This window comes from Malaclemys terrapin, chromosome 2, assembly GCF_027887155.1.
Source record: "Malaclemys terrapin pileata isolate rMalTer1 chromosome 2, rMalTer1.hap1, whole genome shotgun sequence".
NCBI lineage: Eukaryota > Metazoa > Chordata > Testudines > Emydidae > Malaclemys > Malaclemys terrapin.
In genome coordinates, this window is record NC_071506.1 from 173,942,490 (window position 1) to 173,966,625 (window position 24,136).

Below are 24,136 nucleotides of genomic sequence, written 5' to 3' on the forward strand. Positions count from 1 at the left end.
CCGTCACAAATGGCAGTGGAGTTATTCCTTAAACTACAAAGGCAAAAGGAGTGCGACATTGATCTCGCCATGTGTAGTAGCTACGACACGAGATTGCTTGCGGCATTCATGGAGGCACTAACCACAGTGAAACGCCGCTTTTGGGCTCAGGAAACAAACACTGAATGGTGGGATCACATCATCATGCACGTCTGTGATGATGATCACTGGCTGGAGAATTGCAGAGGAAAGCCACATGGGAAAGTCATGGGACTGTGTGATGAGCTCACCCCAGCCCTGTGGTGCAAGGACATGAGAATGAGAGATGCCCTACTGCTGGAGAAGCGTGTGGCGACTGCACTGTGGAGGCTGGCTACTCCAGACTTCTACTGATCGGTAGCTAACAAGTTCGGAGTGGGAAAGTTGATGTTGGACTTGTGTTCACGGAAGTGTGCAGGGCCATTGATCGCATCCTGCGCCAAAAGACCGTGACTCTTGGCAACGTAAGTGACATTGTGGATGGCTTTGCACAAATGGGCTTCCCTAACTGTGGAGGGGCCACAGATGGCATGCATATTCCAATTAGGACACCAGACCACCTAGCACATTAATTGCACAGGGTATTTCTTAATGGTTCTCCAGGCACTTGTGGTTTGGAAAGGTGCATGACACACACATCTTTCAGCACACTGGCCTGTTCAAGAAGCTGCAAGCAGGGAATTTCTTCCCCGACCAGAAGATCACCATAGAGGAAGTCCAAATGCCCATTGTGATCCTGGGAGACCCTGGCTACCCCTTAATGCCGTGGCTTATGAAGCCATACACAGGGCACCTTGACAGCAGCAAGGAGCAGTTCAACAGGCTGAGCAAGTGCAGAATGACTGTGGAGTCTGCTTTTGGCCCTTTAAAAGCCCACTGGGACTGTATGCTCCATAATATTTGTGAAGGGAAGGGTGAAAGCTTCACTCAGGGCTGGACTGCAGAGGCTCAGAGCCTGGAAGGCAGAGTTTGAACAGCCAGAGACCAGGGCTATTACAGGGGTGCAGCGCAGGGTCATAAGGATCAGGGATGCCTTGAGGCAGCAATTTGAAGCTGAAAGCCACTAATATTTATTGCTATGCTCCGGAGTGTAGTGCTTATAATGCTAGGTGGTGATTGGTGCACAAGATGTGGGTTTAACAATTGTATGTTGCTTTGCAGGGTTCATTTTGCTTTCAATTAATAGAACAAAGATTGCTTTCAAACCAACAATTATTTTATTAAAAGACAACAACCGGAGGAGAGAGAGAGAGAGAAACAACAACAAAAAAAATCAGCACTGAGGGGGACGAGGAAAGGGAAGGTCCCAGGAGGAGGGGTCACAGGACAGCTAAAGATTTGTGTATGTCTAAGTATCATATCCAACCTTCTCCTTTGGAGTACAATGCAGCAGGTACTGTACTTCAGCAGGGCCAAACTGCAGAGGGATGGGTGTTGAGTGTAGTGGGTAGCTGAGTCTGCAGTGCTGGACTGTGAGGGGAGAGGAGTGGAAAGCCACGGGTATAGACTGGAGCCAGGAGGTTGATAAGAGTGTTTTGGCGGTGTGTGTGGGGTGCAAGGGAAAGAGTTTTGCAACAGTGGCTGCAGGGGAGGGTAGGTGCAGAGCTGCTCGGTTTGAAGAGCTAGTATTGCCTGGAGCGAGTCTGCTTGGCACTCCATTTAGAGCCGCTTTGTGGCATGTCATGTTCTCCTTCTGGTCTCTCTTCTCGGTGTCCCGCCACTCCTTCAATTCCTGTTTCTCAGTGGCGGAGTGCATCATAACATCACGCAGAAATTCCTCCGAGATCTTCTTCGTCGCTTTCTAATGCTGCGCAGCCGTTCAGCTGCCGATAACAGAGAGGGAAGCTGGGCTCCAAAGGTCATCTCTAAAGTTTAAACGCAACATTTTACAGAAGCAGTATTGTCTGCAACACAGAGAACACTGATTCAGTGATTTAAAACACAGCCAGTATTCACACACCTGTCACTAAATGGCTGACCCCAGGCAAGCACACATGAACCACAAGTCCCCCAAAATGGTGAGTAGCCCCAGGATAAAATCACTCTTCCCAGACCCTGCTGTACACAGGGCACATAACTCTTGGGGAGAGCCAGCACTAGGGGGTAGGTGGGGGCTGATAATCATTCCTGTCCCCACACTTTCCACAGGATGTGATCATTAGGGAAGATATCTTGCTGCTGAGGGTGAGCAGGGAAATCAAGGGAGGGTCTTCTCCAAGACTACAGCTTCTGCTCTGGTCCCTATGCGGCTTGCCTGTGTGCAGCAATGATCCCACTCTCCCTTGTGACGGCACAGTGGCACGGGAAAGTTACCATTAATGGGGCAAGAAACAGAGCAGCTCCGCCGAAGGACCTGCGGCAGCAGATTGCCCAGTATCTCCATGAGAGTTTCCCGGAGATCTGAGGCAGATTCCCATGAAGTGAGGGAGTCAATCAACAACCCGTTCCACTGCTCAGACTAGGCAGGTGGTGGGAGACAAGCCTGCTTTCTGCAACCCTCCTCCCCCCCCCCCCCAACTCGCTTCAGCAATTCCCAAACTCAAATCCACTTACCAGGGGCCTCCTCTCCTGTTTGCACTTCGCCAGCATCTGACAGCTGTTACAGGCTAGCTTCCTCCGGAGTAGGAAAGAGCTCCTGGCTGCATGCAACTCGGACCTCTGAGTCATCCTCTGCCTCTGGGTCCCCCTTCCTCTCCTCGTGCAAGATTTCTTCCTCCTGGCTTGGTCCACTTTAGACTGGCACACAAGCCTCCGAAGTATCCAGTGGCTCTCGCAGTGGAAGTGGGATCGCTGCCGAGTATGGCATCCAGCTCTTTGTAGAACCGGCAGCTCGTGGGTGCAGCACTGGAACAATGGTTTGCTTCCCACACCTTGTTCCACAGCTCCTTCACTTTGACCCTGCACTGCAATGTGTCTCAGTCATGGCCCCTTTCTGTCATGCATCATGAAATCTGCCCATAGGTGGTATAATTCCTATGGCTGAAGCACAGCTAGGACTGGACACCGCTTCCTCTCCCCAAATGCTGATAAGGTCCAGCAGCTCAAAAGCTCGAAGGAGGGAATCGCCTGATGCATGGAGCAAGCATGGCCACCTGGAAAGATGTGCTGAGACCACTGCACACGTCATTAAGCAAACAGGAAGGGGGCTTTCAAAATTCCAAAGGAATTTATGGGGTGGGGATGATGGTTGGTCACCTGAGGGCAGGGCAGTGGAGTTTAAACCGATGACCAGAGAGGCAAGAACAGGCATTGTGGGACACCTCCCAGAGGCCAATTGCAGCTCTGTAATTGACCACAATGTCTACACTGGCACCGAAAGTTGTATGCCTCTCATTGGGGTGGGGTTTGTTTGGTTTAAAAAAAAAACAAAAAACCACACCACACACAGAGCGCTACAACTGCGCACTAAGTGGCTTGTCAGTGTGTACGCCTTGGGAGTTACAGCGCAGAAAGCTGCTTTACTGCGCAGAAACTTGCCAGTGTATACAGGGCCTCTGTTTCTTTTCTGTGTTTCTTGTGGCTTTTCACATGCAGCTGCAATCAAATCAACCCTCAGTAAAACTCCTCTGCCCCCATAACTCAGTTTCTGATTGGTCTTGCATGGCTTGTGTTTTGAATAGTGGCTTCTATTGTTTCAGCAATCTATTCCACAAAAGGAGCTTGATGGTCTTTTTACCTGTCTCCTGACTGATAGCTATTATGCCCAAAAGCATCAATGAGAGTTAATTCTCCCCACCCCATCCCTGCATCACACCAACCTGTGAATTCTATCCAGCATCCTGAATGACCCATTTCAGAAACAGAAAAATGTTTACAAATTATAACTGATACAAGATTACATACATAGCGTTTGTCGAGACTTTTCATATCACTGGCCCCAAATTGGTTTTATTCTCAGATCGAGTTTCTCTCCCTGCCCTATCTGACAAATGTGTTGTTTTGGAGAAATCTGCTAACTGGAATGGAATGGCCAGTCTCCATCCAAATGAGGAACCCATTACTGTCACTGCTTTTAAAACTTCAGTTTCTACAGCTACAGTCTCAGGGGACATCTACACAGAAATCCCTAATCTTGATACCCTCTCAGATAGTCCTTATGAATAACATTGATTAAATCCTGGGACCTGACTCTATCCTACACACCACTTTGTTTGAGAGAGTCAGTACTGTAATAAGGTTCCTCCAAGATTTATTCAACTTTGGTCTCCTATCCTTTCTTCTAGGATCATGGAATGAACCCCTCTTAAAAGTTTCTCCATATGACCTTATTCATAGAATCTTTTCATTGCATCAGTGGCTATCGTCCCATTTTTCCTAGCAGAGGTGTGAGCTTTTTCAATTTTGGATTGTAAGGTTTCTGTGTAGTCCAAATTCCTTTGTTCCTCTTCAGTAATTCCATACAAGAGGTTTGTGGAGACCCCGGCTCATACCAAAACATGAGGAGTGCTGGGGTCCACTTTGTAGTCATTGACTGGTGTTCTATAAGCCATCACAAGAAATGAGATATGTTGGCCCAAATCCATTTGATAATGTTCTACAAAAAAAAAAAAAGTTAGCCAGCTGAACTCCCAAAGTTCAACTGAACCTTTCCAACATTCCAGCAGATTGTGGGTGTGCCGGAGTGGTGCAGATATTGTGGATCCCTAAAGAGTGTTACAGGAGATTTGAGAAGCTCTTTAAATTCTTCACTATATTTGGGTTCTCAGGTGAGTTGTTCACAGACCAAAAGAGAAACTTTGAATCCATTCACTAGAACTTCTGCTTCTTTCACAGTCTCTTGGCTCTTTATTGGGTAAGCTTTATTTTGTGAAGTAGTCTATGGCTACCAACAAACACTGATTGCCTGAGACATAGTTGGGCCTCTACCAGTCTATCAACAGCAGTGCATTCCACCGGTGCAGAGAGGCTCTCCTGGTCTTACGGGGATCCTTCTTTACAATGCATGAATCAAATTTCCCCACACAATTTTCTGCATCCTGCCTGCATTTTACTGAATAAAAGCATTCTCTTAGCTTGGCTATGGTCTTTGCAATCCCAAAAGGTCCAGCAGTTTTAGATGTTGGCAGTGCTGGTATTTTGGTCCCAGGATAGAAGAGACGAAAGGTGAGCGAGTTAGAAGTTGGTCCAATAAAAGATACTGTTACTGAAAGACAATATTTCAAGTTTACCCAGATTTCTTCTTCAGCAGTTTTAGAGTCATTACAACCTCAGAACCTCCTTCAATGTCTCTGGTACAACTAGCTGATACCTGTATCCATCACGCCTGGGCTTCTCCCTCCCCACAACCCCATCTCATCTTTAAACTCAAAGATTTCTCACTGGACCTGAAAAACTTCCACTGTGGCATTTTGAGGGGAATACTACACGCCACAGTGGTTGCATGTGCCAAATGATTTTCCAATCACATACTATTCCAATATTGGAATTCTCTCTTGGGGAAGCCTTGAATTCATTTCCTCCTTAGCATACACATTCCTTTGAAAAGCCAATTCCTTGCTATAATGCTTGGGGCAGCATCTGTAATCAACCAAACAAGACATCAGCATTACCATGCTAGAGCCCAGACCTGTGTGTCACTGAAATCATAGCACTACAGTTTTGCCAAAGAGCCCCTTCATGATTCCTGAATCTGAAAAGCCATTGCAGGGATGCCTGGTCTGTCTGTACATCTGTGATTGTCTGGAGAGTTGGCCTGTTCTGCATAGCCTCAATTTTCTTCATCAGTGGAAATTAGGGTGACCAGATGTCCCGATTTTATAGGGACAGTCCCGATTTTTGGGTCTTTTTTTTTTTTTTACATAGGCTCCTATTACCCCCCACCTCCGTCCTGATTTTTCACACTTGCTGCCTGGTCACCTTGGTGGAAATGCCCCCACTTTACTGATTGTGTGCCCAACCTAAACTTTTTGAAACAATTTACATATCTTTGGATTCAGTTTTAGATACAAAGCTGTAGGCTAATCACAGGCCCTTTGTAAACGTATCAGTTTTTGTTCAAAGGTTTTAGCCTATACCAGCATATCACCTAAATATAACAAAACAGGATGAGAGAGGAATGCCATCCAATACACTCTCAAATGTGGCAGGAGTATTACTGAAGGTGAAACCCACAACTTTATATTGCCACAGGCCTTGTCCTGCTGTGAAAGCAGTTTTCTCCTCTGACTTTTGGATCCATTTGCACTTGCCAATACATACTTTTAAGATCCAGTGTGGAAAAACCAATTGAACATGCTACAGCATCAGGGTATCATCTGTTCATGAGTGGATGGATAAGAATCCTTTAAAGTGACTTCATTTAGTTTTCTATTGCCTAGTTAATCTGGTGCTTTTTTTCCTTAACTAGAACTATGAGTGAGGCCCAAGGCCTGGGTGAAGGCTCAATTATGCCTTCCTGATATATTTCTTAAGTGACCTGTAATGCCTCTTCCCCCTTTGCCATTGATAAAATTATGTGGTTTCATCCAGTATCAATCTGGTGCTGGACCAGTGCATTATAGTCTCATTGTTGGATTGGGAGAACAAGTCCTGATTCCTAAAGAGAAAATCTTAAGACTGTTCTGTTGCTCCTCATTTAAAATGTGCAGCACTGTGCAATAACTAATCCAAAAATAATTCCGAGAGCTCAATTTTATTCCTTTCCATTTTACAGGTCTGTCTCATCTTACACTGGGGTTATGTTCTGCAGTCAGCACCTAAAGCGAAAATCGCTTATAGTCAAAATTACATTGAGTGTAATGGTGGGCGGAATCACCTGCACTACAGAAACAGTATTTAAATTGTTATTTTTCTCTTTTTGGGTTTTTTTTTTTTGTTTGTTTGTTTTTGCCAACCGCGTAAAGCTGAAATCGCACATGTTAAATGCACCCAAGATGCGACAGACCTGTACAGTTTTCTTCCATGCCAGCAGTTACTACAGCCACTGGTTCATGTTTTGTAACCATAGCTCCTTTTTCACTATTTGCAGCTTGTCAGAAGCCATTCACCAAGTAGTAGAGGATCCATACTTTACACCCACAAGTACTTCAGCTGCTTAGATTTCCCTGAAAATCTGGGTCTCAAAAACAAAGCTACCACATCAGGTAGTTGGTCATGGTTTCTGACCCTGGAAGCAGGACAATTTGTTCACTGCAAGCCAATTGGCTACAAATTATTTGCTTCACCTGGATCGCATCCGTAAAGGGAATTTCCATAGATGAAATTTTCAAGACTTTTCCTGGCAGCTACTAGTCATTGAAATGCACACAGATTATTAGCTCATCCATTATCTTAACTACAGAAGCTTCAAATTTTTAAACCCAATCCCGCTCCCTGCCCTTCCCCCTCCCATCTTTGGACCTCTGCACATTCCCCAGTCAACTGCCTTTGGCAGAGACCAATTTGGTGGTGGTTTTGATCCATTTCCTAGGCTTTTTAGTGAGTATGGTCTAATAACTTGTTAGACTAGATCACTATCCCAGTGCATTTCACTGATTCTATTATATACTGATAGCCAAACTCCCATTATTGTTGTTGTTAAACTGCCTAGAACTAAAGAAGATCCCAGCCACTTGTTTGAGCTATGATGTTGAACGGAGGCAAAAAGCCTCCCAGGGAGTTTTTACATCAAAGATAATTTCAATTCAAATAATGGGGATTTTGCACTATTTTACATCATCTTCTCCTCTCCTGAGCCCACCAGCATCTATGGCTTACAAACAAGGTAGAAAATGTATGAAGATATCCAGCCTTATTTACCAAAGTCTTCTGGCTGGCCCAATTCCACATCTAGGTAGCTGCCTTCCACTGTGATCTGTGACACTTATTTCATAGCTCCTTAAGTCCTGGCTGCAGCTCGTGTGGTAGTAAGTTCCAAGTTGGCCAAAGCTTTCCTGGCCTCCTGCATTCCATGGAAAACCTTTTGGTAATCTCAATCCAATTTGCCATTCCAGACTAGGAGAACTGAAGATGGCTTGGACTTCCGCAGTCTGTCCAGACCCAGTAGCTGTTGCTCCAGATTTCCATCTCTACCTGCATCTCTCTCAGCTCTTTCTGGGAAATTGCCACATACTACTTTAACTCCTTTGGCAAAGTGTCCAGCCTTTTTTGGCGGGGGAGGGGAGGAGGAGGAGGAAAGGGGAAGAGAGAGAGGAGGAGGAGGGTTAAGTTTCCAGTTCATGTTTAACTTCCTTTTGGCCATCTGATTTCTACCACCACTGCCATTATTTGTTCCATTTTGGTTCAATGGGGATATCAGCTCGCAGTTTCTCTCCTGGGAAACTGGATCCCAATCCTGCATCAGTGTGACCCCTTTTAAACTGAATGCTTAGCCAATTTTTGGAATCTTGTACATTTTTTTCTATTAGGAGGAGAAATTGATGGAACCAGGTATTTCTTTGTAAATAAACAAGATTGTATTATCCCTTTTCCCTAAACACAACAAGAATCAAAGAGAAGGAGACAGTTTTTGCCCACAGTTCCAAGCCTCTTTTCTGCCAGCACTTTACCCCTCTACTTTGCCAGGGTCTCACTACCAGGGCTTCTCTGCTTCCCCCCTGGCGCTTGTGATGTTTCTCTGACACACACACACACACACACAGCAATAAAAATGAATCCTCAGCAAAACCCCACCACCCAAATAGCTTGACTTCTGACCATTCCTGCATGGCCTCTGTTTTGAGCCGTGGCTCCTACTATAAAGGAGTTTGTTTGTTTCTTACATTTAACCTGAATGGGGGGGGGGGGGGGGGATTATGCCCACCAGCTTCAATGAGGTTTAAACCAACGTAACTGTATATTTGAGATTGTGAGGTACTCAAATACTGGATAATGGGGGCCATAAGTACAGTTCAACTGGTCAGATTAAACTAAACAGGCTCAAAAAGGCAGGATAAGGGGACAGGACAGTGGCATAAAAAAAAAAAAAAAAAGGATGACCAGTAAAAACAAGGAAATCTGGGTGTGCCTGTTACCATTCTCAAAATGCAAGAATACCACAAGTTTAAACACGTAAAGAATGGAACTCATTACCACAACATATTATCACAAGATGCCAAAGGCCTAGTAAAAGTCGAGAGGATTACAAAAGTATATGGACAATGAGAACATCCAGTCACATAAATCAGGGGATTCTACAAGGGTATAGTCTCATACTTAAGGCATAAAGCACGCAGAGTTGGGGGTTACCAGGAAGCTTTCCCTGTTAGAGAGTTACTCCATAATTGTAACTAGACTTGTTTGCCCCTTCCTCACCCATCTGTTATTGGCCATTGCTCATTCATGATAGTAGACTAGATGCTCTAGTGGTCTGACTCAGCATGGCAATTCTGTGTTCTTATGGATGAAACCAGAGGAGCTATATGCAAATCTGGGAGCCACTGAGCAGTTCTCATGTATATTCTTGTTCACAAAAGCAAATTAAAGTCTCTCTCCTGGCACCAGTCCCTGGTCTTTCAAGGGTTAAGTTTGGCACCAGAAATCCATGTGAATATTTTCAACATGGAAAAAAGACCAAAAGGTAAGTGAGGCAGAAGAACAATTGGAGGGCTGTTCCAGATCAGTAGACAGTCACTCCATGGGAAGACCAATTAACAGTCAAAATAAAATTGGCCTTCATGGAGTGACTCTCTGCCAATCCAGAGAGAGCTGTGGGGAAGTAGCAAGCAGGAGAAGAACAGAGGGAGGGATAGCCCAGTCAAAGCAACTGGAATTATAGAAAGCCAACATACTGAACATTGATACCACGGACCAAGAGACTGAAAAAAATCTTTATGGTTCTCGCCACAAGTTTTTGTTCTTCTCAGCCCACAGATTCCAGAAGGTAATAAGTTTAAAACAAACACAAAAATACCCAAACTAATGTAGGGTTTGGGATTTTGAGACAGCCATCTTGACCAAACTAGCTTGGACATTTATGGGTAAGGTCAAAATGAATGTGCTTTAATATCTTATTTTATGCACGCACACACACAGTCTATTTGCAATTATACCATGACTTGTATTTTAAACTATTATGAGAATTAAGCATAAGAAAAGATTTAAGTGACCTAGTCCAAGCAAACTTTGTAAAGTTAAAATCCAAATGAGCTAGCAGAATTTGATAGAGATATGCACTATAGTCCCAAAGATGATGTGCTGTTTGCTGTAATTGTAGCCTTTTTATGATAACATCAGAGAACAATATCTAGGTTTTGATGTTGCAATTAAAAAGTACTCCCAAAGTCTGTGCTACACTAGGGCTCCCCTGCAGCTCAACCAGTAGTCACACAGGTGAGCATATCCAAAAAGATGCTCCTTCAGATATGGCGTGGACATAGAAGGAATCTGTAAATTTACAGAAACATCTATTCTTGCTCCACTCATCAATTCACCCTCAAACAACACACAGGCACACTTGCAAATCTTAATAGATTAAGAAACATGGCACCTTCAGAAAGCATGGATATATCAAATCAACTTCTAATCAATTAAAATTATTTTACATTAAAGTAGTAGTTCTAGCTTTCAATTAGTTTCCATTCTCTGTTTATCCCTGCTAACAAAGATGAAAAACGAGTCTTTACTGATACTGTCCTTTTTCATTTAGGAGACACCCCTGTGTACACACACACACACACACTAAAAGGAATTCAACACATTTTAAGTATCATTACATAGATATTGAGACCAAGATGTGATCCTATGTTTTTGAATAAGCACAGTTTTGGACATAGCATTCATTCATTAACTGCTGCTGGAGTGCCAACAGTGGAATACAGGACTTTGTGTAGGAACATAGTGGCTCTTCCCAGACTCATTTGAAAACAAAAAAGAAATCAGTTATATGCCATGAAGCACATAACACCCTGTAAACTTTCAAACATTTAACTTGACAGTCAGTACAGTTTTCAATAACTTCAGAATTTCAAGTTTTGGAAGTCATTTCAACATGAAGAGCAAATCCTACTTCCTTTTTACCTAGATAAGAAGCCTCAACCCTTACATGAGCATAGACCTCTGAGGATTAAAGGGTAATTCAGTCTCCATGCTCACAGTCAAACACTGGCCTCCCCTGCTGGAGCTGCCAAAAAGGTACCGAGATGTCACCTGCTTATTTGAACTATATTGAAGTAGAGCAGACTCATTTCATACAGATACTGGATAAGAGTAATTTTTTCCCTACTGACCTGGCTGAAATTTGAACTAGTGATTTTAAGAAAAAAAAAAAATTCTCAGTACTGGATTAGCACAGAATTTTTATTTTGAAATGTTATCTTGAGAAACACTTCTACACAAGAGTGGTACGTTTGTTTTAAAAGTTCAGTGTATTTCTGATCAATTTATAGAAGGGATTAGTACAGTTGTTCCCACCAACAAAACAGTTAAAAATATTTAATGCAACAGAAGAAGGCTCAGGTGAGTTCCAATATCATCAGGTACCTTATTCTTCTAGAAGGACACATGGAAAAAGTGCTCCATATCATAAAGACATCACCCCAACAGGATTGCCTGTGAGGTTAGAGAGGCTAAGACTAAATGAGCATATAGACCACTACTCTCATCCCCTAGAAATGATCGTCCTTCAAGTCAGAGCAGAGACATTGATAAGTGCTTGGGTAGAAATTCTGCATTATTGCCCTCCATGCCAAATCTATTCTATACATAAAGAGACATTCCCAGGATTGTCAACACACCACCTTTCACAAGTAGTAAGTTCTCTAAAATATATTAAGTGGTACTGGAGAGACAGTGCTCCTGAGAATGTGCTCTCACAGCAACAACTGATCAATCATTTATAAAATTTAGTTGTGTTGCTATTTACACCATCAGAATTCAGAAGTGCAATCTATTTTCTAATAAAGATGTTCTCTGCCTTGATGTTATTTGGCAATGTTTCTGAATGCTGAGTCAAATGAAAAACTGATCAGGAGATTCAGACATAATAGCATCACTAACTCATCTAGCCCCTTCCCCTAGCAAAAAGTTAAAAAATATTAACCCTTAATCATATGAAACACTAAAAGTAATTATGGAAGATTTATTCCAAATTACTCCTATGCAAACCTGTAAAAAAAGTGACCTCATTCATTTCTCATATAGACATTCATATATCACATTTGAAAGTTTTCAACTACAGATTTTACTAGAGTTTAAAGATTTAGGCTATATCTACACTATAGCTGTTAAGCGGCATAGCTACAGCTACATTATTAGTACACCATAGTAGAGACACTTCCTATATTAACTGAAGGGGTCTCCTTCGCCCCCCCCCGCACCCCACTGATATAGTTAACTCACCTCTCAGAGAGGCAGTAGCTAGGTTGACCAAATAATTTTTCCATCCATCTAGTAGCATCTGCACTGAGAGTTAGGTCAACCTAACTACAGTGCTCAAGGTGCAAATTTTTTCACAGAGGAGAGACATAGCTAGGTAGATCTAGGTTAAGTTTAGACCAAGCCTGAGTCACATGAAGCAAGACTTTCATCGGATTTACAAGTATTTGAAATAAATTACCTGACCCAGAGCCAGAAGTAGTCATATCATAAATTAAATCTTTTAAAGTAGTTCCTTCTGATATAAAAGGGCGATCCAATGAGGGATCCTCTTCACTTGGTACACGATGATGTATGACAGTACGATTATGGCAGATATACAGAATCAACATTAGTGAAATGCAAACAAAACAGACTGGTCCAGCAATGATAGCTGCCAATTCCACAGGTCCCAGATTAGAAGAGGATTCTCCGGAAGTAGGGACTAAAAATGGAGGTAAAAGGAAAAAAAAAAGTAATGTTACTATGTTTTAGTATTTGTGGCAGTATATTGCATCAGATAATGGTCTTTGAAGAATTCTTTTAATGCATTTTGTTTCAGTAAAACAACACTGAGTCTTAACTCAGCTCTTTGAGAGTCATTGGTATATATTATGGAGACTGAAGCTACATACATTGAAGTACAGGGCAGTTAGAAAGATTTACACACACCTGATGCAAGCCATGAAGCATGATGATACAAGAGACTTAAGTAATTCTGTACTTAGTGGTTTATTTCTTGATCTACACTTTCAAAATAATTTAGGAAGTCTGATGGATGCTCTGGTCTGCCCTCATAGAATCAGAATCATAGCTCTGGAAGGGACCTTAAGAGGTCATCTAGTCCAGCCCCTTGTACTCACGGCAGGACTGAAGTATTATCTAGACCATCCCTGACAGCTCTTAAAAATCTCCAGTGATGGAGATTCCACAACCTTCCTAGGTAAGTTATTCTATTCCAGTGCTTAACTAAACCACCCTTTCAGCAATTTAAGTCCATTGCTTCTTGTCCTATCCTCAGAGGTTAAGGAGAACAATTTTTCTCTCTCCTCCTTTTTAACAATCTTTTATGTCCCCTCTCAGTCTTTTCTTCTCCAGACTAAACAAACCCATCCCCCCCCCGCCCTCAATCTTCCCACATAGGTCTAGAAAATATGACCATTAATCATTTGTATTGCTTTTCTCTGGACTTTCTCCAATTTGGCCACATCTTTAATGAAATAGGGTGCCCAGAACTGGACACAATACTCCAATTGAGGCCTAATCAGCGCGGAGTAGAGCAGAAGAATTCCTTCTCATGTCTTGCTTACAACACTCCTGCTACTACATCCCAGAACGACGTTTGCTTTTTTTGCAACAGCGTTACACTGTTGATTCATTTAGTTTGTGATCCACTATGATCCCCCAGATCCTTTCTGCAGTACTCCTCCTTAGGCAGTCATTTCCCATTTTGTGTGTGCGCGCAATTGATTATTCATTCCTAAGTGAAGTACTTGGCATTTGCATCTATTGAATTTCATCCTATTTACTTCAGACAATTTCTCTGGATCATTTTGAATTTTAATCTTATCCTCCAAAGCACTTGCAACCTCTCCCAGCTTGGTATCATCTGTAAACTTTGTAAGTGTACTCTAATTGAGGAAGATATTGAACAGAACGAGACCCAGAACTGATCTCTGCGGGACCCCACTTGATATGCCCTTCCAGCTAAACTCGGAACCACTAATGATTACTCTCTGGGAACAGTTTTCAAACCAGTTAAGCACCCACCTTATAGTAACTCCATCTAGACTGTATTTCCCTACTTTGTTATGAGAAGGTCATACCAGAGCCTTACTAAAGTCAAGAGATCTCACATCTACCACTTCCCTTCCCCATCCACAAGGCTTGTTACCCCTGTCAAAAAAAAAAAAACGCTATCAGGTTGGTTTGACACCATTTGTTCTTGACAAATCCATGCTGTTACTTATCACCTTATCTTCTAGGTGTTTGCAAATTGATTGCTTCATTATTTTCCAGGTACTGAAGTTAAGCTGACTGGTCTGTAATTCCCCAGTTGTCCTTATTTCCCTTTTTATAGATGGGCACTGTATTTTCTCTTTCAGTCCTCTGGAATCTCTCCGGTCTTCCATGACTTTTCAAAGATAAATCGCTAGTGCCTCATATCTCCTCAGTCAGCTCCTTCAACATTCTAGGGTGCATTTCATCAGGCCCTGGTGACTTTAAGACATTTAACTTGTCTAAGTAATTTTTAACTTGTTTTTTCCCCTATTTCAACCTCTGATCCTACCTCATTTTCATTAGCATTCACTATGTTAGACATTCAATTGCTACTAACCTTTTTGGTGATAAACAAAAAAAGTCATTTAGCACTTCTGCCATTTCCACATTTTCTGTTATTGTTTTCCCTCCCTCATGTTTACTTGTACTCAGTTTAGTTTCCTTAACCTTTATAATGAGCTTCATTGATTTTGTTGGGGAATTACTTTAAAAACCAAAAACCTTTACCTGGCGTTGGAATTTGAAGTTCTCTTTTATTGCAGTAGTCTGTGACACAGCAGTAAGGCCTAGTAACAACTCCATTCTTTGATGAGTGGGCACAAACAAATGGCCTGTCTCGTGGAATCAGATCAACTTCTGCTATGCACATACTATTGTGTATGTCTCGGTCTTGAGCCCGTGTTACTGAGACAAAGCAGAGCCCATCCGTCACACATGTAAAGTTGTCTTTTGTACAAAGATGGCAAAAACACTGTAATGCTGTATTAAAAGAAAAGAGGTTGCGGTAGTTATGTTAAGCAACGTTAGAACTATGAAACTTCAAAAACTAAGTGGCAGAAACATTTTCCCTGATGCCATTTTTCGAAGCTATGTACTGCATCATAACACAAAATTCAAATATGATGCCTCTTAATAGGCTAACAAAATAAGGGAGCGGGAAAGAGGATTATAACAGGAAGCTTGCTTCAACTTTGACTATGTATAGATGAACAATCTCCACACACACACACACCCCCCCAAACAAAATAGCCACACCACAGATACATTCAGGTCATGGGTGTTGGAAGTTTACTAAAAAATAGAAAGGTGAACTATTTTGAAGTTTACTGTAAAGTATACTACAACAATGCATCACCTAAAGCATTAAGAACCCAATCCTGTTGCTTCTGAAGTCAACAGGAGTTTTGCATTTGTTTCAATGGAAACAAAAGCACATCATTAGTGTGGAAGATCCACCATGCAATGTTAGCCACATGTCATGCATTAAAGCAACATTGTATTTCCCAACAGTTTAAAGACCTTTAGCCCTTGGGTGGGGAGCATATAAAGGCCATATCCAACTCCCATTTAACTCAATGGGATCACTCCTTTTGACTTTAATGGGAGTTAGATTGGGTCCTTGCTGTGAGGCTACAGAAGGAAACTTCCATATCTAGAGTACAGGCACTACAACGGCACACTTATAGTGCTATAGTTATGCTACTATAGCATCAGTAGTGTAGACAAAAGCCCTTTCCCCCCCTATATAGTGGTAGATAGTTTGACTGAAGCATACATACACACCTGGGGTTAGGGCTGTGAAATTTTCAAGAGCCTTCAGAAGGAAGCCTACTATGTTTATCTATGTTTATGCATAGAAGGGCTATAAAGGGAAAAATTGCTATTGACCAAAAGACAACCAGCTAAAGGAGAATTCAGTATCAACATCCCTCTCCCATCTATTTCTTGGGAGCGCACGTGAGAGCGTGCGCGAGTGAGCGCGCATGCATGCTACAGGTTCAAGTTTGTGCCTTGAATAACATTTCTCTTTAGGTCCTCCCAGGATCTTGCCAAGGAACTCCAGCAAAGAGGTTGGTGAGGAATTACTATTTCAAAAGTAAAAAAGTTTTAAGTTTCATGCCATCTGTATAAAAAGACACAATGAAGGACAAAAACAAAGGATCTTTGCTTGCGAGCACACCTTTAATGAAACATGCAGTTGTCTCAATTACATCAGTTAGTACAAGTGAAAGCTTAAAACATTCATGGACAAAATCCAAAGGGTAGAAGACACACCAAGTAGTAATGAAGAGCAGGGATAACCAGAGGGGATAGCAGACAACTAGAAAAAACTGAAGCACTGTGCCTTGAAGTACACCTCTACCTCGATAGAATGCTGTCATCGGGAGCAAAAAAAAAAAAAAAAAAAAAAAAACAAAACCAAAACAAAAAAAACCCAACTTACCGCGTTATAGGTGAAACGGCGTTATATTGATCTTGCTTTGATCCACCCAAGTGCGCAGCCCCACCCCACCCCAGAGCACTGCTTTACTGCATTATTGCCGAATTCGTGTTATATCAGGTCGCATTATATCGAGGTAGCGGTGTATTCCTCACTTCTCTTCAAATGGTACACTCACAATGTTTAGTTCTGAAGTGTAAAGTATGAAAGAGAATTAAAGTAAATGTATTAAAAATTATGGGACTGGAGGAATTGATCATTCAAGAAGATTAGAATAATTTAGGACCCAATCCGATCCTCTGCCCATGGATCTCATCCCACCTACATGGAGGGATGCTGGATGCTTCCATGGCAGTGTTCCCATCTTCCCCTGAACAGCATAAAGAACTTTGGGTGGTAGGGGAAGATGAAAGGAGAATTAGATGGAGCAGTGTTCCCTTCTCTCCCTGCCTGCCTCTCCCTCCCCCAAGCCCTAGAGATTTTAAAGGAATACAGAGTCTGGGCATTCTCTTTTCCACCAAACTTCTTCCAAGGTAGGGAATCCCGCTTTAAAGGGAGTCTCATGTGAGGCCATGGAAAAGGGAGGCCCTATGGTAGGAAAGAGGGGAATCTGAGGATGCCCTGAAATCCATGGGGGTTAGCCCTGCAGGTCAATCCAAGGGCAGGCTTACAGTATGACAAGAACTCTGTTCAGATTGAGAAACAGGGCCGCCCAGAGGATTCAGGGGGCCTGGGGCAAATTAATTTCAGGAGCCCCTTCCATAAAAAAAAGTTGCAATACTATATTCTCGTGGGGGCCCCTGCGGGGCCCAGGGGAAATTGCCCCACTTGCCTCACCCTGCCGGGCAGCCCTGGGAAAAAACAAACATTTAAAAACCTTCCGCATCTCGGCATTTTCAGCATCAGCTAGTGCTAAAAGGCATGGAAGATCATTAAAAGGGTTGGACAAATTTTCCGTCAAAACTTTTTTTGGATCGAAAACTAGGGGTTTTTTAAAAGCAGAAAAAAGTCACGGACAATGTCTGCTTTCCTTAAAAAAAAAAAAAAAAAATTAATTGAAAAGCTGAAATTAGTCTGCCAAAACCTGAACATGGTATGGGGTTTCAGAAGTGTGTGGCCAAATAGTTGCTGCTTGCTGTGTTTGATTGTTTAAAGAAACAATAAAAAAATTCTGCTTTAAAAAAATCCAAAACTTTTGAACCACCTCAGCTTGTTTGTGACCAAACGTCTAAGCCCATCCAGTCAGAGATTTTTCCAGGTTTCTGATACTCTGCTGGCTTCTTTGACTCATATCTGTCTCCATAACTTCGGGTTCATTTAGGTTAGAACATAAGAATGGCCATACTGGGTCAGACCAAAGGACCATCCAGCCCAGTATCCTGTCTACTGCCAGTGACCAATGCCAAGTGCCCCAGAGGGAGTGAACCTAACAGGTAATGATCAAGTGATCTCTCTCCTGCCATCCATCTCCACCCTCTGACAAACAGAGGCTAGGGACACCATTCCTTACTTATCCTGGCTAATAAGCCATTAATGGACTTAACCTCCATAAATTTATCTATTTCCTAGAGACTGGCTCCATGGGGTCCCTCACAAACTGGAGGCTGTTACTGTTGGTTTGTCTTTAGTATAGACTACGTACATACTCCACGAACTGAGCATTTGAGCTTGTTCCAGAATCTGGAATGAGCCTATGTTGTGAAAACTGAAATGCTCAAAACAGCACATGCATGTGAATTAAATTAAATTGCTAAAATTAAATTAACCCAGGGGGTTTCAAACTGGGGGTCATGACCCCTCAGGGGGTCATGAGCTGTCAGCCTCCACCTCAAACCCTGCTTTGCCTCCAGCATTTATAATAGTGTTAAATTTATAAGGGGAGGGGGGGGTCACACCCAGAGGTTTGCTATGTGAAAGGGGTCACCAGTACAAAAGTTTGAGAACCACTGAATTAACCCCTCTGGAGTCTCGGGGAATGTGTGTGTGGGGGGGTCTACTTGGTAGGGTTGGGAAGGAGATAGGTGGTGTAGGATATTGCTCTTCTCATGTGATCCCTCCCCCATGGCTCTCTTGGCTCTATCACTGTTAATCTAAAGTGGCTAATTTTAAATGAAGCTACCCTCCCCTGACACGAATCTCCCTATGGCACTGAAATTAAATGTAGACTATAATTTGGCATTTGAGAAGTGAAAGGGATGGTAGCCCTAAGGGAAAAGATAAGAGCTTGGCTCTTTGTAGCTGTCTGCAATCCTCAAATTGCTGAATGAGCTTTAGGATAGGAAAGGCTGTGCCTCCCCAAACAGCCTGTCCCTGCCCCCTATCCGACCCCCACCCACTTCCTGTTCCAACTGCCTCCCTCAGAATCCCCGACTCATCCTGCTTCTTGTCCCCTGACCTCCCCCGAGACACCCCCTCCCCCAGGACCCCCCCCAACTCCTATCCCCACACACACACACACACCCGAGTCCTGACAGACCCCTGGAACGACCATGATCCAACCCCCCGTTCCCTGACCACCCCTCCTCCCCGAACCTCTGCCCCCTCCCTGCCCGTCCCCAGGACTCCCTGCCCCTTATCCAACCCCCCCAGCCCTGACCCTGGCCCCCTTACCATGCCACTTACTCACTCCCCCCTCCCCCCCGAGCCTCAGCGCGTCGCATCCAGGAGCAGCCCTGGACAGCGCTGCAGTGGCATGGCTCCAGCGGCTCGCAGCCCCGTCCCCTTACCACATGGCTCTGAGTGGGAGGAGCTCAGGCCCCGCTGGAGCCACGCCACTTTAGCTCTGTCCAGGACCACTCTTGGGCGTGGCATGCTGAGGGATTGGGGGAAGGCGGAGGCAGGGGGAACCTCAGACGTTCTCGTGGGGGCCCCGCGGGGCCCGGTGCAAAATCGCCCCACGTGCGCCCTCCCCAGGCGGCCCTGTTGAGAAACGCTGGTCTCCTGTTAATTCTGTATAGTATAGGATAAAAAACACATCATGAGACCAGATTTCACGGTCCGGGATGAGTTTTTTATGGCTGTGAATTTGATAGATCCCTACTCATGGAGCTTGAATCTAGTCTTAGCCAAGCTGATGGATTCCCCCCTTTGAGCATCTGGTGATATGCTCCATATTGCACTTTTCTATGAAGGTGGCATTTTTGGTGGCCGTTATGTCAGTCAGAAGAGGGGGGGAATTGAGGGTGCTTGGTGTCCAATTTTCTGCATACAGTTTTCTACACAAAGTTTACCTTCATCTTCACCCAAGGCTTCTAACTAAGGAGGTTTCCGGTTTTCATATTAATGAATGAGGTTTTGTGAAAAAGCTCAGTGAAGGTAAGGAGAGATTTCATATTCTAGATGTTCAAGTTTTCTTTTAATCTCGACTGGACTAAGCCTTTTGGGTCTTGACACAGCTGTTCATCATGTTTACACGCACAACGAAAGGCTGTCCATTATCCACCTGACTATCCAGTTGTATTTGGTTATGTTACTAGTTGGCTAACATGATGCATCTGGATAGAGCACTGGGTCATTTGACTAGGTCCTCAGAAGACTGTGGCCTTTCTGGATTACTTTCCCACATTAGACATTTGCAGAATGGCATCCTGATCATTAGTCATATGTTTTGCCTCTTTGTATGCAATCTCTCAGTGGTCTAGAGATTATGCCAGTTTTGGAGGAGTGTTCCTCCAATCCCTGTCCTAATAGATTCCAAGCCCACCTCCAGTTTGGATTACTTGAGTCACCTACACTAGAATGAGAATGTGCAATCATTCACAGAAGAAATTACTAACCTTTCTGTAACTGTTGCTCTTCGAAATGTGTTTCACGTGTCCATTCTATGATTCGCTTTTCTTCCCCCTTTCTATCAGCATCTTTCTGGAAGGGACTGAGGTGGGTCAGGAATGGCTCCACCCTTTATGCCTGCATGCAAGAGGCAGTGTAGGGTGCTTGTGCTGCCCCGATAGATACCATTATGGGGGAAAAACAGTGGGGAAGAGGCAGGGGGAAATAGAAGGTTGTATCCCACTTCAACCATCTTTAGAACCCCATGCATCTAGTGATATGGGCCCAAGTACAAAGGAAATAGGATAGGCGCCATTGGGGGGGGGGGGGGGGGGGAGGAGGAGAGGGAAAGAGGCCATGCAGCGAGCTGCAGAGTCAGCTGCATGTAGATCAGCCTGCAAAGCTATTCTGGAAATTAACTTGCCCTCCTCCACCAATCACCTGAAATTCTTGTTTTGTCTCATCTAGAAGCTTGTAAAACTTCAAAATTGCATATCACAGGGTAAAATTGTAGTGCTCCTGCAGAGCTTGTTGGTTTGCTATGTGAAGCTATTACCCTCCTGTGGAATAAAGCTTCTTTCCAAAGACGGCTAGTTTCTTTGCCTCCTTTTTGTTTGTTGGTGTCAATGCATCCCCTTTCATTAGCTGCAGATACTACCAGAAAGCCCAGAGGGGGACTGTTGTCAAAAAAAGTTTGACCTGTTAAGAGGGGATATAATACCTTCTTTCTGCTCTTTTTGCAGTAGGTGGCAGAGATGCTAGAGTCTGCCATAAAACCTTAGTAGACTCTAGAATAGCCATAATAGGCAGAGCTCTCCTCAATGGAGGGACTAATATTAAAGTGTCCACAAACCTGTTGGACTTTTCCTGGACCTGCTCTGGATGAGTGTCCAGAGCCAAAGCCATGTGTCACAACTCCTCCTACTCGGCTTTGGGGGTCATTTGGTGGTGGAGAAATAGGCTCTGCCATGACAGCCTCATCAGGAGATGAGGAGGAGGATGCCAATGGCTCTTGGGGATGATCCTATTGCAACTCTTCTCAGGATAGCTTGTGAGACTGCTCCTATCCCTGCAGATGCCAGGCCCACTATTGAGGGTGAACTGCTTATGGCACGGACATTCTTAGCAACCAGCAGAGGAAGTAGGTTGGGAAGGATGTGGGGGTGCTCTGGATTGAGAAGGGAACCCCAACAGATTCCAAAAAGGCCACTGATATGACCCTGGTCCAAATGTGAGCAGACCAAGGGTCGTTGTGGTATGCTCAATGCTGGAGCTGAGGCTGAAATCAGGGTGAGCAGGCATTGCACACAGGCTGCTGGATGTGTCCAGGCTGACATGCACATGAACACTTCAGAATCCGAAGAATCCACTCCTTCAGATCCTGGATGTGCTATCCTCATCAATACCAGAGAAGCAGGCTCAGATTCTGGAAAAGGGATACCAGCGAGATCATCTGTGGCTTTCCCCTAGACAGCATCATTTTAATCAGTACGCTAATTGTCAAATCCAGTAGTCCCCCATGGTGCAGAGGGTAGCTGTGTTGGTACCTTCAGTGCTGGTGCCAAGCGAGAACAGTGAATTGCAGGGAAAGGCAGTACCAAGAGATACAACAACTCTCTCATAGCCACAAACTCCTCAGGAGCAGAAAGCATTGGGAAGTCATTCTGATTTTGTGGCACCAGGATCTGAGGTAACAGTGAAGCAACTCCCAAAGTGCCCGATCTCAACAGGTCTGACCTGGGCTCTGCAGTCAGTTGATTTCCCATTTTGAGGCTCATTCTGGGGAGCGCCTCCTTTCTGAGTCCAGCTCCAAGTCCTTGGTAGAGCCTCCGATCTTGAGGGACTGCTACTGAGTCCTTAGATGACATGCAGTACCTCTTCGGCATGAATTAAATCCATCCGTCTTGGACAGCCAAAGCAGGAAGAGCACTGCTGACGACACTCAGTACCCAGACTGGTATGTGTGTGACTGATGGAGGAAGGAGCATGATTCCAATAGCCCGTACTTCAGTCTAAGTGCCCTGTTCTTTTTGGATCGGGACTTTAACCTTTTACAGCTAACTGCACCTGTCCCTATCGTGAGGCTCTCCCAAGCATGTAAAGCAGCTGGGGTGTGGTCACTAACCAGCTCTGGCTTGCCACAAGAGTCTGAAGCCTAGAGAATGAGGCATAACTCCAAAACCAAGACCATTATCAGGAGGAAATGTCAAAAACCATTATTAAAAAAACCCCACCACACACACCGCACACCTCAGCTAAGCCAAAAACTAACTACTCTACACCAATAGGTACAAACTATTGTATCTATAATGAGATAGAGAAGATACTTGCACAGGCAATTGAAAAGAACCAAGGGGGAGGGGAGGTCGGAGGCAGCTCCACCCTTTATGCCCATGTACAGTTTGTAAGGCAAGTGATACCAAGTGATATCGCTTTCAAAGTGAATTTTGGGTGGTGACCCGACTACCTAAATGCGTCTAAAAAGGTAGTCAGCCCTTCTTCCTAGGCTCTCAAAGCATTCTATGAACTCAGCAAGACTCAACATCCTTATGAAAAGGGTAGTTATCTCTATTTTACAGATAAGAAAACATGCATAAAAGTTACCATGGACACCACAGGCAGCAGTAGTACTGGGGCCTCAGCATCCTGACTCTAATCATGTGGGACAGGAAGCTCCAGAGCTTCCTCCTGGGGCCAAGCTTTTAAAAGTCTCTTAGAACAGAAGCAGGACTTCAAACCAAGTTGATAGCACCAGGCCACTAATCTGGATTTTTAGTTTTGCCAGGAACTGAGAACATGAGGGAGAAAAGGAAAGACGGCCATGGTGTCTAAAGGAAAGGAGAATGTAGCAAAATTACACTAAGAAAAATTCTTAATTGGAGAAGAAAAAAGGTTATCGAGGGCAATAATTTTTAAAAGAAATCAGAATAGGGAAGGGAATTAGTAAGTTTTATAAATAAAATATGCAAGATGAAAACGAGGTATGTGCAAATAACGACAGCCAATATGAGCTGCAACAGTGTTTAAGTGGTGAACTCTTTGGGGCAAGTATTGGTTTTTTTTTTTTTTTTTTTAAATAGAGCTCCCATAGAAATCAGGGTATTTATAACTTATGAAAAATGACTTACTGAAGGTCATAAAGTATCTAAATTGACAGCCCTAGGTATATCATACACAGGACAACTTTCATAATGTGACCCATTTTATACTCCTTTCTCAGCCAAAACTTCCAATGAAAGAGCATTTCTCATAAAGAATAAGTACAGAAGAGAACTGGTTTACTGAGCCACTAATTGTAAACGTTAACAAGTTATAAGAAGTCACTCAGAGGGTTCCAACTAAAGAGGAAGAAACATGGTTCTCTTTGCAGTGCCGATGCAAAGAAATGGGTCATCCAACTTCACAATTAACTACTCCCAAGACAGCGTTCAAACCAGATAGAACGAAGACCTCAGATCATTTATTTAACTTGATATCGTACATGTATTATTCTCAAAAAGAAGAACAGGAGTACTTGTGGCACCTTAGAGACTAACAAATTTATTAGAGCATAAGCTTTCGTGGACTACAGCCCACTTCTTTGGATGCCCGAAGAAGTGGGCTGTAGTCCACGAAAGCTTATGCTCTAATAAATTTGTTAGTCTCTAAGGTGCCACAAGTACTCCTGTTCTTCTTTTTGCGGATACAGACTAACACGGCTGTTACTCTGAAACATGTATTATTCTGTTTTCATCTGTGTTTTTGTGAACCAGAAGAAAGTTAAACTTTAAAAACAGACACCCTTAGTTCTGTTACGTTTCTTGGATTACCTCTGTGAAAGAAAGCAATAGCAAGGTGTCTTTAAAAACATTTAAAATT

The 24,136-nt window shown here is 43.5% G+C and overlaps 1 protein-coding gene across 3 annotated transcripts in view; it reads right to left on the reverse strand.

The window, feature by feature from the left end:
- TGFBR1 (transforming growth factor beta receptor 1) overlaps positions 1-24,136 on the reverse strand; it is a 70,792-nt gene that overhangs the window by 43,392 nt on the left and 3,264 nt on the right. For 2 of the 3 annotated variants that reach the window (XM_054018674.1, XM_054018675.1), the window contains exons 2-3: positions 14,797-15,048; positions 12,491-12,733 (exon numbers count right to left, since the gene is read on the reverse strand). The exons of the other annotated variant lie outside the window; for it this stretch is intronic. In XM_054018674.1, the coding sequence (XP_053874649.1) occupies positions 12,491-12,733; positions 14,797-15,048 (495 nt within the window). The remainder of the gene's footprint in view (positions 1-12,490; positions 12,734-14,796; positions 15,049-24,136) is intronic. 3 annotated transcript variants of the gene reach the window in all.